At 42.1% G+C, this 14,109-nt stretch overlaps 1 protein-coding gene across 2 annotated transcripts in view; it reads left to right on the top strand.

Annotated features, from left to right (window-relative positions):
* The window catches only part of TXLNB (taxilin beta), a 44,361-nt gene extending 40,538 nt beyond the window's left edge, over nucleotides 1–3,823 (top strand). For both annotated transcript variants that reach the window (XM_081141406.1, XM_081141405.1), the window contains one exon: nucleotides 508–3,823. In XM_081141406.1, the coding sequence (XP_080997532.1) occupies nucleotides 508–1,293 (786 nt within the window). In that variant the 3' untranslated portion in view covers nucleotides 1,294–3,823. The remainder of the gene's footprint in view (nucleotides 1–507) is intronic.
* The last annotated feature ends 10,286 nt before the right edge of the window (nucleotides 3,824–14,109 follow it).

The following is a 14,109-nucleotide window of genomic DNA, read 5'->3' as shown; positions in this document are numbered from 1 at the left end:
AAAATTCGTATACAATTTTATTTTCATTTTTTTAAAAATATATCTTTATTGATTTCAGAGAGAGGAAAAGAGGGTGAGAGAGAGAGATAGAAACATCAATGATGAGAGAGTCATTGATCGGCTGCCTAGCCCGCAACCCGGGCATGTGCCCCAACTGGGAATTGAACCCCGATCACCTGGATCCCACGTCGATGCTCAACCGCTGAGCCTCACCTGGCCGGGCTCATATACAATTTTAGAAGCCCTGGACTGGAGCAGAGAGAGGTTTTGCCATCTTTCTTTCCTAATTCTACCAAAGTGACTAAAATTCTACCAGAGTCTAGCATACAATGCAAAAAAAAGAATTGACATCTCTGACCAAGTGTCTATCCAGCCACCATTCTGTGATCAAACCCCAGAGCCTGGTGGGCAAATTCCTGGACAAATGGTTTTGCTTGTCTCCAGAGAACATCCTGGCAATTTTGCTTTTTAACATTTTATGTGTGTATGTGTATTTTCAAATCACAGAAAGCACTGAGAGCCAAAGAATATGAGTGCTTCGTGATGAAAATTGGGAGGCTAGAGAATCTCTGTCGAGCTTTACAAGAAGAGAGAAATGAACTCTACAAAAAAATTCGAGAAGCGAAAATGCCTGAGGATGACCAAGGTCAGCACACCTCCGACGAAGAGCCAGAGTCAACGGTGTCTGTGGGTGAAGAGGTGGGTGCAGAGAACGCCAACAGCGTTCACGACGCTGTGAAAAACCTGGCCACGGCCTTCATGGTTATTCATCAATCAGAGTCGACCCTTGACCAGTCCAAAGAATTCCAACCAGAGTTCAGCAGTCCTCAGGGGGGCGGTGACAGGGCCCTCAAGGAGCCAGAACAGCCCTCTCCGAGCACTTCATGCCATCCAGAGAGGCCCCCGCCTCCCCCAGCTTCTCAGGCTGAGGCCGAAGGAGGCAACGAGGTAGAACCTCAGCCCAGGGCCAGTAATCTTCCTGTGGGGCCTGGAGCAGAGCCCCAAGACCAGGGTCTCCCCACTAGAGTACTGGCTGATCAACAGCCCCCTCCGGACGCAGAAGCTTCCGGTCGGGCCCCGCAGTCCCCAATAGAGGCCTCCTTATGGGGGATGGAGACAAATGGTCCTGCTCCAGCCCCCCCATCAGGTGAGCAAGTTCCAGCTGGGGTACCTGGATGTGAGCCCAGTAGGCAGCCTCCACTAGAAGCAGCAGGAGAGGGCCTGCCAGGAGGGGCCTCAGCCGGACCCCAGCTGCCCAAAGTGGCCAGAACCAACCTGGACGAAGGAGACTAAGCCTCATGGCGCCTCCAGAGGCTGTTTGTCACAACAGACTCTTCTGAAAGAGGCATTAAGGTCTGGGGTGTCTAATGGAAGAGACTTAATTAGAATCAAAACATTTTTAAATGTTATGCAGAGCACATTCAGCCTTTGCTATTTGCTCTCAATTTATATCTGATTTGGAGCTTTTCTACTTAACACTGGTTGATAGTATAATTTTCCCAAATGGCAACAAGACATGCTAATAGAAAATTTATATTAATTTGACATTAAGATGGTACTTAATTCAATTTGTTAATCAACACAAAGATTTGGTATTTAAAGACTTCCACTGCAATATATAAATGCTGAAATGTGGTGTTCTATTTATTTCCTTATATAGTTTAACAAGTTCCATAGAAAGTAATGGATGTCCGGGTTCCATTTAAACATTATATGCATCATGTATGCATATGTGTGCCTATATACATATGTACATGTGTATAAATATATACAATGTATCTATGTGTGAATATATACATGTATGTGCTTATGTACATATTACACATGTTATCATATATATGTATATATTTACATACATTTATTTCAACCTTTTTTGAATTTCTCTCATGCAAAATATTTAGATGCTAATCAAAAAAAATTATCTCTTACTTGCACTTGAGACTGATGCTCTATGAATCAGTAGTAGATTCAGAACACAAGTATTTAGGCCATGTGATGTTGGGCAAAAATGAGTAACCCAATGGTAGGTCAATAAGTTCAGCCAATTGATGGAATGGCAGTTGGGTTAGACTGCAAGTCTGTGTAGAGTGCACAGACACAAAGATGACCACACCGGGCACTAAAGAGAAAGGGAAACAATCACAGCTGTAGAGTGCTCACTTTTTCCAGCTGCTGCTTCTACTCAACTCAGCCCATTGCCTTGCAACCCAGCCTCCTAGTGGTTTCCTACAAGGAAACTGTTGGAAATAGGAAAGGGAGCTAGGGCACGGAGGGACTGAGGGTCCTCAGGCTAAGAAGACACTGTGCTCATCCCTTGCCTCTTGTGCTACGGAGGCCTTGAGACAGAATATTCATCTGGCCCTGCCAACTCCTCAGTATCCTCCCTGTCACCCATCGCTCTCTCCAGAGGGCTCTCCACCGCCTCTTGCTATCACTGCCTCAGTCTATACTCTCAAAGCACCTGCTCCTTCTTTCCAGCAGGTAATTATTGCTAAGTAAAAGCTATTGTTTTTCCAAAACAGAGTCTCAATATGAGTGATGAGGCTTACAAACCAACACAGTTTCTACATTGAGGATTTCTCTGCCAGAAAAATGGGGCCCTACTCAAAATGACTTGAAAAATAAGTAAGGATTCAGGAGAAGACAAAAGCTAGAAACACCTGGGGTTGGCTACATGAGTAGTACCTTATCACGGCTTGACAAGAGCCTCTAATAGTACCGGACAGACTAAATTACTCTACCTAGGGGAGAGGGAGACCTCAACAGAAAAACAGGAAGGAAGAGAAGGAGAGATGGGGAAAGGAGAGAGGGAGGGAAAGAGGAGAGAACAAAGAAAAGAGAGATCAAACCCACCCCTACGTTAAAAGGTGAACTCAAGTAGAAAAATGGATAAAACCAAGATTCCCTATTATTCATGCAGGAAATCACTCTTCAGTGTCGCCTGTGGCTGTCTGCCAAGGCACACAAAGTGCTTGTAGGCAGCAACCATATGCTACAAGAATTGTAAACTGCATAAAATTTGTTTGAAGTAGACAGTGAGGTTAATAACAAAATGCTAGTTGGGAGGGGGGGGGGGGAAGCATATCACTATTTGAGACCCGTGTATTTATAAAGACTTAAGATATTATAACCACGGGGTATCCAGCCAAAGTCAACATTACTTGAAGTCTTAGAGATTTAAACATTCATTTAATTCAGAGCCAAAAATTCACTATAACAATTCAGGAGGGTCTCCTTTTCCACTATTTACAGAGGCTAAACTTCCAAGAATGGAGTAAGATTAGATAATCACAGTCAAGTCTCAGTCTGAATGTTTAGCAAGAGAAATAGGCAAGAGAGAAGCCAAAATCCAGTAAATCAAATATTCTAATACCCAAAGTTTATTATTTTTTTTCATCCAAAAACGCTTTCATAGCAACACATTACTCACTATATATCTTGGGCAGTTTCAGATACAATAACCTTCCTGAAATTTGCAAAACTTTAGGCCTTGGGAGAATTATTTCAATATGCAAAGAATGTTTTATTAGAGTCCTTTGTGTTAGAATTTGGCTTTACTAATTATAACAATAACTCATAAGACCTGAAAGAACAAGATCTTTATCAAGTTCATGTACCTGTTTCTAGAGATGCCAAGTCTACTTTCCAGAAACATCAGTGGTTTGGTGTTTTCTAAATGAAATAACTAAAATTTGTGTATCTATTAAAAAGGTACTTCTCACCCCAAATGCTCTGGCAGTGGTTTTATTTTTAAATTTTACTTATATTTATGTTAACTTTTGTTACTTCTATGCTTCAACAGCACCTAACAAAGATTATGGTTTCGTTCTACTGTTGGTTGATTTTTTGGTCTCAATAGAACGTAACGGAGTGAAACTTCGAAAATCTTGGGGGGGGGGTGTTTATGTGGAGAAAGGAAGGGAGACAGAGAGAACATGATGCCCAGGGCTAACAAGAACAAAACCCCCAGCTGGAGGACAAGTACCACAAAGCAGGAAGGAAACCTCTACGAGCATTTTATTACAAATGATACCCAGGTCTCTAAGTGGAAGTTTGCGGTCCTGGCAGAAAAGGAGGGTTTTATGAAATGTGTGTGCTTATCTGTCTGTGGCCATATGTGTGTGTGAGGGCATGCCTGTGTGTGAAAGTGTGTATGCATATTTGTGTGTAACATGTACGAGTATATGTGTGTAGTTTTGTGCGAGTGAGCTGTATGGACGTAGTTCTGTGTGAATGTTTATCCTCGTGACTGTATTTATGAATAATAAATTGACGCAAGCCCATGTAAGTGTGTAGTTGTGTGCAAGTTTCTCTCCAGTACCAGTCTCCCATGAGATCATGTTTCCACAGGTTGCTCTGCCAAGTGTCCTTCAGAAATACTCTGAGGAGCAAGGGAGGAAATGTAGAAGGTGTCGGCTCATTTTGCCTCTACCTAGTCCTTTTAACTGCTCCAAGAATTTTCTCTAGCAAGACCCAGAAAGACCCAGCTAATCTGCCTTTTGCTTAATCTCTCATCCCAAACCATCCCGATCTGGGAGGGGCTCCTTGAACGCGGCATTTCCTAGCCATTGGAGAAGAGGACTGCTTAGCTAGGATGGAAATCTAAAAGTCAAGAGTTCACATTTTTAGAAATAGTACAATGGAGATGCCTTTCATCACACCCAAAGTCATGAGCGATAGGCTAGATTAGAATATAGCACTTGCTCTACCTAATCCAGTGTAATTCTTCACCAGAGCCTTGAACTAGATGTCTGAGGGTTTTGGAGTCTCTGATTGTTTGAGACTTAAAATCCTTTAGAGGCTTATGAAGTTATGTAACGCTTTCTACTCTCTAGGGAGGGTTTCATTCTAAGAAATCTACACATCACCTTGGTCACCTCTATTAAAAGGCAGGCAAAGAGAAGGAAACAAGAAATTACTCAAAAATTTTTTTTTAATTTTTATTAATTTTAAAAATTAGATGAAGGAAGCATTAAGGGAGCAATCATAAATTCTTGGATTTATTCAACATATATTGAAGGCCTTCTATGTGTGAGGTTCTGTGCTAGCCCTTGGATGGCAGTGGTTACAAGGCTGAACACAGGGTTTCAGGACCACCCATACCTTGAACTCCATCTGCTCAGAAACACAGCTCCTGGTCATGTGACGGGCCTGAGTGTTCCTCCCACTACACGCACCAGGGACTCATTACCAAGGAAAGGGGCTGCAAGAGACACTGAGAGGTCCTACTCAACCACAATGTTCAGCAACCACAAAGCAGGAAGGAAACCTCTACGAGCATTTTATTACAAATGATACCCAGATCTCTAAGTGGAAAAGTTTGCATTCTTGGCAGAAAAGGAGGGTTTTATGAAATGTGTGTGTGGTTATCTGCCTGTGCCATATATGTGTGTGAGGGCATGCCTATGTGTGAGAGTATGTATGCGTATTTGTGTGTAACATGTGCGAGTATATGTGTGTAGTTTTGTGAGAGTGTGTTGTATGTATGTAGTTCTGTGTGAATGTTTATCATCATGACTGTATTTGTGCCTAATAAATTGATGCAAGCCCATGTAAGTGTGTGTAGTTGTGTGCAAGTTTATGGCATGTGTGTGATGGGGCTGGGAACTGAAAAGCTGAAACACTGCAGATGTGGTATTAGTTCTGTGACTAGCTCATTTTTTATAGGATCATGTCTTGTTGCAGACTTTTATTTGCACAACTAATCCTCTTTTGCTTACAGGGTCAGAGGGCTCATTCTTTTTTGGCTAACAATCTGACTTCTGAACAAGCAGGCAGATACATGAGGCTACAAGCGTAGTGGCAGCTCTTCATGAAATAATTGTACCTACCACCGGCCCAAAATGACAGGCACCACTGACTCACAACTCCCATCCTCAGACAAGGCTACGGGTATGTCTTGATAAAGTCTCCATGCTGTTCTTCACATAGACCAGCCATGGCTTGAGCAGGGAATACAAGAAGTGGTAGCAACCAGGTTAACTTGACTCTGGTTTTTCTAAAAGAAGAGCTCCCCATGTGGCCACTATTTCTAACAAAGTTGGCATCCTTGGAGGCAGAGCTATAGTCTGCTTTATCTCTACTACTATCACCCAGCTGAAACCAAATCCCTGAATATTGAGCACATTTCCCTGAATTAAAAGCCAAAGAGGAAGTGTCCAATCCATTTATGCTTTAATCACTAAGTCAGCGATAGCAAACCAGAGTTGACTACAGATGCTACCAGCCAACCAGTCGGGCCCATGACTCATTCTTTGGGCAGAGAGATTTTTTGCTGTGATACAATTCATCTCCCCAAAATATCTACTATTGACTAGCTGTGCTGTCACTGCTGGACCATCTGGATGCTCCCTTGCCTGTTATTAGGAAACTGATCCAGAAGTCCTCTGATTCAGTCTGGGAGTGATTTAGAGCAATACTCAAAGGAAGAAGAGTGAGAGCTTTTTATAACAAATTAATTGCCTGCCATACAAGTAAACTGATGATCTTCAAAAGTTAAAGGGAATGAAACAGCTAAACATAAATAAAATTAAAAGACAAAAACAGAAGGGAGAAGACAGTCACAATAAATACAACAAAGCATGACTGTGTAGATTACACGCGGAAATCATACAAAGCAATAAGACAAGACAAACAATTCAAAAGAAAGTGGGGAGAGGCAAGGGGAGCCGCCCTCCCAGGTGCAGGTGCTGAGGGGCATCAATTTCATCGTTTTAAGATTCTAGAGATTCGTCATGTTTCCCTTGAGCTCTAAAGTTAAATGATTCCCTGAGGCTTTGTCCCTTTCAAGTTTCTTTTAAGAATCAACAACTTTTGTTGTTTCAACTAATATTTTGACCTTTATTATTATTTAATATAATAAAAATATTAAAGATCAACCACGGTTAGAACCAGACAAATAAGTTTTATCCCAGCAGGAGAATGTGCCGCGATAAAGTAATAATCCTACCTTAGAAAGAGGGGTGGTGGCAGCATACTTGTCAGGCATTTGTCAGACACATATGAGATGATCCACAAGTGAATTCGTCTCTCTGAGGAGTCACTTTCTATCCTCTGAAATTTTAGAAAGATACAGCTATTGCCTCTAGATACAGCTATTGGACAAAAATTTGCTAACATGACAGTCATCCCATAAACTAAAAGACTAGCAAAAATCAAATCCCAGTGGCTCAAGGTTCCCCATCACTTTGTATAAGAGTTTATGAGTTTGAATTAGATAGAGGAGGCACATTGTTGGTTGTCTTAGTCCATCTGGGCTGCTATAACAAATACCATAGACCAGGTGGCTTATAAACAACAGAAATTTATTTCTCACAGTTCTGGAGGCTGGGAAGTCCAAGATCAAGGTGCCTAGAGATTTGATGTTTAGTAAGAACCTGCTCCCTGGTTCATACATGGCTGTCTTCTTGCTTGTACCCTCACATGTCAGAAGGGGCAAGAATGTTTTGGGAGGGGGGGGCTCTTTTATAAGGACACAAATCCCATTCATAGGAGCTCTACCCTCATGACCTTATCACCTCCCAAAGGCCCCATCTCCTAAAACTATCACACTGGAGGTTAGAATTCACATATGAATTTTGGGAAGACACAAACATTCAGGCCATAGCATTGGTTGAAACTCAGCTGTCAGGAGATAGAGGGTAAATGTGGTGACCATAGTTTCTAAACCCCAACTAGAGACACCATCTTACAAGGGCTAACGCTCTTATATCAGCAACAAGACAGAGCGTTAGAAATCAAGACTGATCAGGAGAAGCCAGCATTCAAGTATAAAAAATACAATTCTGACCAGTTCAAGATATGCTAGATTTTCACTAACTTGGTTCCAAGATGGGGCCTCAGAGAGTTAGCTTTTTTGATAAGATTGTTCCAAACCAGAGTTACAGGAGGGAAGGGCCTGCCTGTGGCCTGGTCTCAGCCTCCACACTGCTCCCAGACAATGCCCGCAGGGAACCAGATAACTGACTCCTAACCAGCTTATTTTTAAACCACTTCCTGATGTCTCCACTCTCACAGCCAGATTCCAAAGGCCTTTACTCGGCAACTGCCTGCAAGCAGTGACAGAGCAGCGGCTGCCACCACGCCGCTAATGGGTTTGTGCTGCTGCTCGCCCCAGAAAGCTGCAGTGAGTTGGCGATTTGCTTTCCTGCCTGCCCAACCCACAGCCTCGGGCGCCGCCAGCTCCAGCACAGAGAGAACAGGAGCGCCACCTACTGAAGCAGCGGAGATGTAGCCAGCGTCCGGGCCAGCCCACGCCTGCTTGTCACCCAGCAACAGGCCTGAAAACCACCTTTGTAGAGCAATTAAGTAGGCCTCATCTTCTGCCAACTTTAGTGATTGTTTACCACGGATAGGCTGGAAAAGTCTCAAGGAAGTTAATTCAGCTCCCAACAAACGAAACCAGTTGCAATTGGGATCCAGGCTGTATTCCACTTAAGCGAGAAGTGGGCAAGCAGCAAATGCAGTTTAACATGGAGCAGTTATTAAGTACTTATCCTGTACCAGACACTGGGTAGACTGTGGAGCTAGAAGTATGAATGATCGACACTAGAGGAGGAACAGAAAAATGATACACAAAAAACACTCAAGGAATCCGCCGCAATTTATTGCACAGGAAGCATGTGTGAGAGCACAGAATCGGAGATCTGGATTATCCGTTTTTCCCTGGGTTCTATCACCACTGTCACTAAGCTTACATTAAGAAGTCATGATGAGTTCTTTAATTTTCTTTTTTGGGTTACCAATTAACAAGTAACATATACGGAATCGTGTGTTCAATATCGCTACTTTTGCAGATGCCCAAAGCATCCTCTTGGCCTGCCTCTCAGAAAATGTTGCCAGAACAACTCTCAAACTGCTAAATCCTTTCCCTCTATCCTCAGACTCCTCTACATGTGCAAATAGCACTTTCCTCATCACGTCAATCAATTATCTTTTAAAAATATTTTCAGTGTCTAATGACATCAGAAAATCTTAGTCTTGATATGTACACACATACTTACATGAGTTAATAAGTGAACACCCTATCAAGTCAAGAACCCAACACACAGTGACTTGGTCACACATTTGCAGCTGGGTAGCAGAACCTGAACACCCCAAAGGGGCCCTTCCCTCCCGACAGACCCTGGCGCTTAAGCCACTGTGCATGGCCAACATCCAAGCATATTCTAATGAGCTGTACCGGTCTGCTTCCTCCTCTCAGAGGAGACCAGGTAAATACAAATGATAGGAAATGGGTTAAGAAGTGTCATATTGGATGCAAGATTAGTAGATTTAAGGCAGAAAGCAATAGTCACAAACTAAACTAAAATTTATTTAGCTACTACTTACTATAAGAATTATATTTGAGGCCCTGCTAAAGTTACTGGTATTTTACTATGAATTTACTCTTGAATACAGTCCATTCCTCACCCTTCTGCTCCATCCTTCAAGGTCAGCAAGGAACTGCCATCAGACCAAGTCAAAAATGCTTAAGGCCTGGGAATAGCTTTAGTAAAAATAAACATGAAATGAAAAAAATAAGTTAAAATAACCATAGATGCTTACATAAGAAGGAATCTTAAGTGCCTATCAGTAGATGAGTGAATAAGAAAAGCTGTGGTACATTTACACCATGGAAGACTATGCAGCTGTAAAAAAGAAGGATCTCGTATCCTTTGGGACAGCATGGAGGGACCTGGAGAGTATTATGCTAAGTGAAATAAGCCAGTCAGAGAAAGACAAATATCACATGATTTCACTTATATGTGGAATCTAATGAACAAAATAAACTGAGGAACAAAATAGGTCCAGAGACATAGATGCATGGAACAGACTGACAGATCTCAGAGGGAAGGGGTGGGGGTGGGAGGGTTAGAGATTAACCAAAGAACTTATATGCATAGCCCATGGGCACAGACAATAATGCAGTGAAGGCCTGGGGTAGAGCAGGGGCTGGGTGGAGGGAGGCAAAAGGGGGTGGGGAATGGGGTACATCTGTAACACTGTCAAAAATAAAAAAATAAAATAAATAAATAAATTGTCTTAGGTTACCATGAAGATTTATACAACAATTAAATGTAGAAAAACACAAAAAAGTAAAGTTCTGTATGATCCCCAAAGAGTACCTTTTCCTTGATAATAAAACAACCAAATACTTTTAGAAGTTAAAGCTGTTAAGTTTACAGAAGTACAAAACACTAAACAAAAAACAAAACAAACTCTAATTCATCCTCTCACTCAGAGCTTCAGAGCCCCCCATACTCCCCACCAAAAAGTCACCAACACATTAAACACCTCTAGCGATGGGAATTACTAAGTCCCAGACAGCTCATTCGATACTTAGATGGTTCTTTTCTATCAGCCAGAATATGACATCATAATAATAGCTAACACTCATTAGCTATTCTATTTTGTATATATAACATTGTTTATTCTCCTCAGTAATGCTGTGGGGAAGACACTAATGTTATCCTGTTCTGCAGATGAGGGAACTGAGGCTCAGAGAGTTTAAGTAACCTGCCCAGGGTCATCCGACTGAAAGGAGACAGGGTAGAATTTGAACACAGGCTATCTAAGTCAAGAGCCTCTCTAAATTAATGGGTTTGCGTAGCATAACGATTCCTGCTTCCTCTAACGTCCACGGGTTAGTCTTTGGCCTACCCCTTGGGCCATGAGGGCATCTAATTCCTCTTCCACACGATAGCCTTGGTACTTAGCAGAGAGGAAGCACCGTCTCTTCTCCTCACCAGTCACCCAGGTCCTTCAACAGGCATCATACGACATGGGTTTTATTTCTCTCACTTTCCAGGTCCTCTAATCTGACATGTCCCATTTGGTCTATGACCCTCTAAAATGTGTTACTCATATTCTAATACAACCATATGCTTGACCAGTGCAGCGCAGGAAGATATGACCGCCACCTGCATTCTAGACCAGCACTGTCCAACACAACTTTCTGTGATTACAGAAATGTTCTATGCTTGTGCCATCCTGCTCAGAAGCCACAAACTGCTCTTGCTTACTGAGTGCTTGAAAAGTGACTATGAAACTGAGGAACTAAATGTTTATTTTATTTACCTAATTTCATTTTATATAGCCACATATCTAAGTGGCAACATAGTGGAGAGTGTCCTTCTAGACTCTACGTTTCTACATCACATCCTGATCCATGTTGAATGAAATGTTCTCAGTAAGTATGTCATCCCCACCCTATAACATGAAGTTGGCTTTGAGAACCTCTGAGCATATTTTACATTTATATTTAATAAATGCTACCTCATGATCATTCCTGTCTATTAAGATCAGACCCAATCTGATTTTGTTTTTCAAAGTATTTAGGATCTCTCATGCCTCAAAGGTCACCTTCAAGTTGCCTAAACATACTTGCTGCATGTTTACAGAATACAGTTAATGATGTAATAGTAATAAACATAGATAACATTTAAGAGAGCTAAGTACCAGAGAGCTAAGAGCTGTGCTGGGCACTCCAGTAGTTTATCTACATCTCATCTAAGCCCAGGATGGTCTGGCCCCACCACTCACACTCTTACCTACCAACTAGGCTGCCTCTCACACTGAGGAAATATCCATGCATACATATGCTTACACACACACACACACACACACACACACACACACACACACAGAACACTAGAAACTTTCTGCCACTTAGTTATTAATCTACATTTCACACACCATCATTCATTCAGTCACGACTGTCCTTGCATCCGAGACAATATTATCACATTCATAAGAATTTACTGAGAATCCTTGTCAAATCTCTATGCGAGCATGTATTCACGATGTCTGTAAGCACTGCCCTGAACCACATACAGAACAGCCTTTATGAGACAGCAGAGGAACCTAGGCCTGGAATGGAGAATACCAGCGGCCAGGAGGTCAAGTTAAGACTAGGTAGCCAGAAGGAATGCTAGATAAACTGACCTCAAGAAGGTCACCACCCCTCTGCTCCCTACTCAAAAACACAAAAGTGGCCAATATTACCTCCCTATTAACTGCCGATGTTGAAACTATTGACCTGCATTGGAGGCTGATCAATGTTTTACTGCTCTACACCTTCCTGGGGTGCAGCAGTGAGCAGTCTGCCCTCCGGCCCCAACAGTGAAGGCCCTGGAACATAGTTACCAGAAACGCAGCTGGAAAAGGAAGTCACTCACCCCCGGAATGGAAAATTCCACAAGCCTGCCTTTTTCAAAAAGCCCACCGGCTTTGTCAGCAGCTTATAAAAGCAGCCAAGAGGACGGACCTTGCTTTCCTCTGTGCTCAAGCATAAGCCTAATAAAATCTGTCTGGAAATTTCGCTGGGGTTTCCTCTCAATTTCTTTGGGGAAGCCAATAACCTCAATGCCAGTAACATTTTCAGAAATATAATGTGATCAAGGTACCCTGATTTGTTCTTTTTTTTCAATCCTTATCCAAGGACATGCGGGGGCGGAGAGGGGAGAGGAACACATTGACCGGTTGCCTTCCGCACGCGCCTTAAGCAGGGATCGAACTGGCAACCTAGGTATGTGTCCTGACTGAGAAGCAAACCGGCAACCTTTTGGTGCACAGGATGACACTCAACGAACTGAGACACTCCGGCCAGCTACCCTGATTTGTTCTTAGACTCGTCCTGACTGTTGGAAATATTCAATACTTATTCCTTACTTAGTAATTCATTTGGTCAAGGGCACATTCATATGGCCATCAGGAAAAATGTAAAAAAAGTAGGACATTAATGAAAATTTTATTTCAGCAAGCTGTCAAACAGAGTAGAGAGATGCATCCCCTGTTTAGAACAAGGAACAGTTTGTAAAAAAAAAAAAACAAGCCTTCAAGTGAGAATATTTTTAAAAGATACACGTCTAACAGGCTATTTTTGTCTGTTGCCCTAACTTCAGCTAAAGTCCCAAGATGGAACGTAAGTGACAAAGCACCCTCACGCTCTCAAGGGTGAAGCTGGAGACTGTCTTGGCAGAACTTGCTCAGGAGGTGGCCTCCAACCACCATCAGTAGTCTGTCAGCTGCCTGTAGCCTATATTTTTGAGAAAATTCGAATGATAAAGGGCACATTGGTGGGTGAGGCCATCTTTGCAGAAAGCTGTCAGACTACTGCACAATTTCCCTCTGCTCCCTCCCGGAGCGCGTGTAGTAAGAGAAGACTTAAGAGAAGGGTAGAGGATGACTGCAGAGCACCCAGAGAGGCAGAAAGACAAGCAGGTGAGTACACAGTCATGGAAACCAAGGAAAGGGTTTCAAGAAAAAGGGAGTGGGCAGCTCTCTCCAGTGCTGCTGAGAGGTTAAGAGAAGGAATGAAAGCATTTACTGTATTTCGCAATAATGAGATATTGGCTTCTTTGATTGGAGCAATTTCCTTGGAGCGGTAAGGGTAGAAAAGAGATCGCAATAGGTAAAGTACTAGCCAGGAAATCCAGACAATTCTTCGAATCAGGCTGTGAAAGGGGACAGGGGGAAAGACTGATAACTGAAGGGAAATGTAAATTCCAGAGAAGAATGTTGAAGATTTTAAATCAACAGATAAAGTGCTCAAGGAAAATAAACCTGCAGCTTTATATGTACTACATGGAGATCATACCCTGGAGTGCAGTGAAACTATGGGCCTCGAAGAACTATATGTATGTACATATAATATTTTAAATAATCTTTAAAACAAAGATCAAAGGTCATTTGTTTAAGTCCTGCTTAACAAAAAGTAAAGTAAAACAGAAAAGGGACCAAATGATCATTTAAAAGTTAAAATTCCTAAACTATCTCTAATTTATGCAACTGTGGAAGACTTCATCAAGGTTTCTGAGAAGCCTACGACTGTTTCAGCTAACCCAAAAGCCAATTCGCAACACTTAAATAGCCTTGGGTTAATTCAATAAAACATAATATATAACCACACACACATGGATATGATCTTTGTTGGTTAGATTACTGATAAAGTCAATCTCAAACAGATTTCTAAACCGTGCTAATGTAACCACATACAATTAAGACACTTTGAAATGAAAATTTTATATAGTGTTATTTCAACCAAAAGAAAATAATTAAGAATATATGTATTACCATTGGGAGAGAAAGCAGGGGTGATGGGATGGTACTGAGGGAGGTGGTGGGTGA

Source organism: Miniopterus schreibersii (genome assembly GCF_964146895.1).
Source record: "Miniopterus schreibersii genome assembly, chromosome: 6".
Classification (NCBI taxonomy): Eukaryota; Metazoa; Chordata; class Mammalia; order Chiroptera; family Miniopteridae; genus Miniopterus; species Miniopterus schreibersii.
Note: the sequence above shows the minus strand (reverse complement) of the source record. Positions and strands in the feature narration are given on the sequence as shown.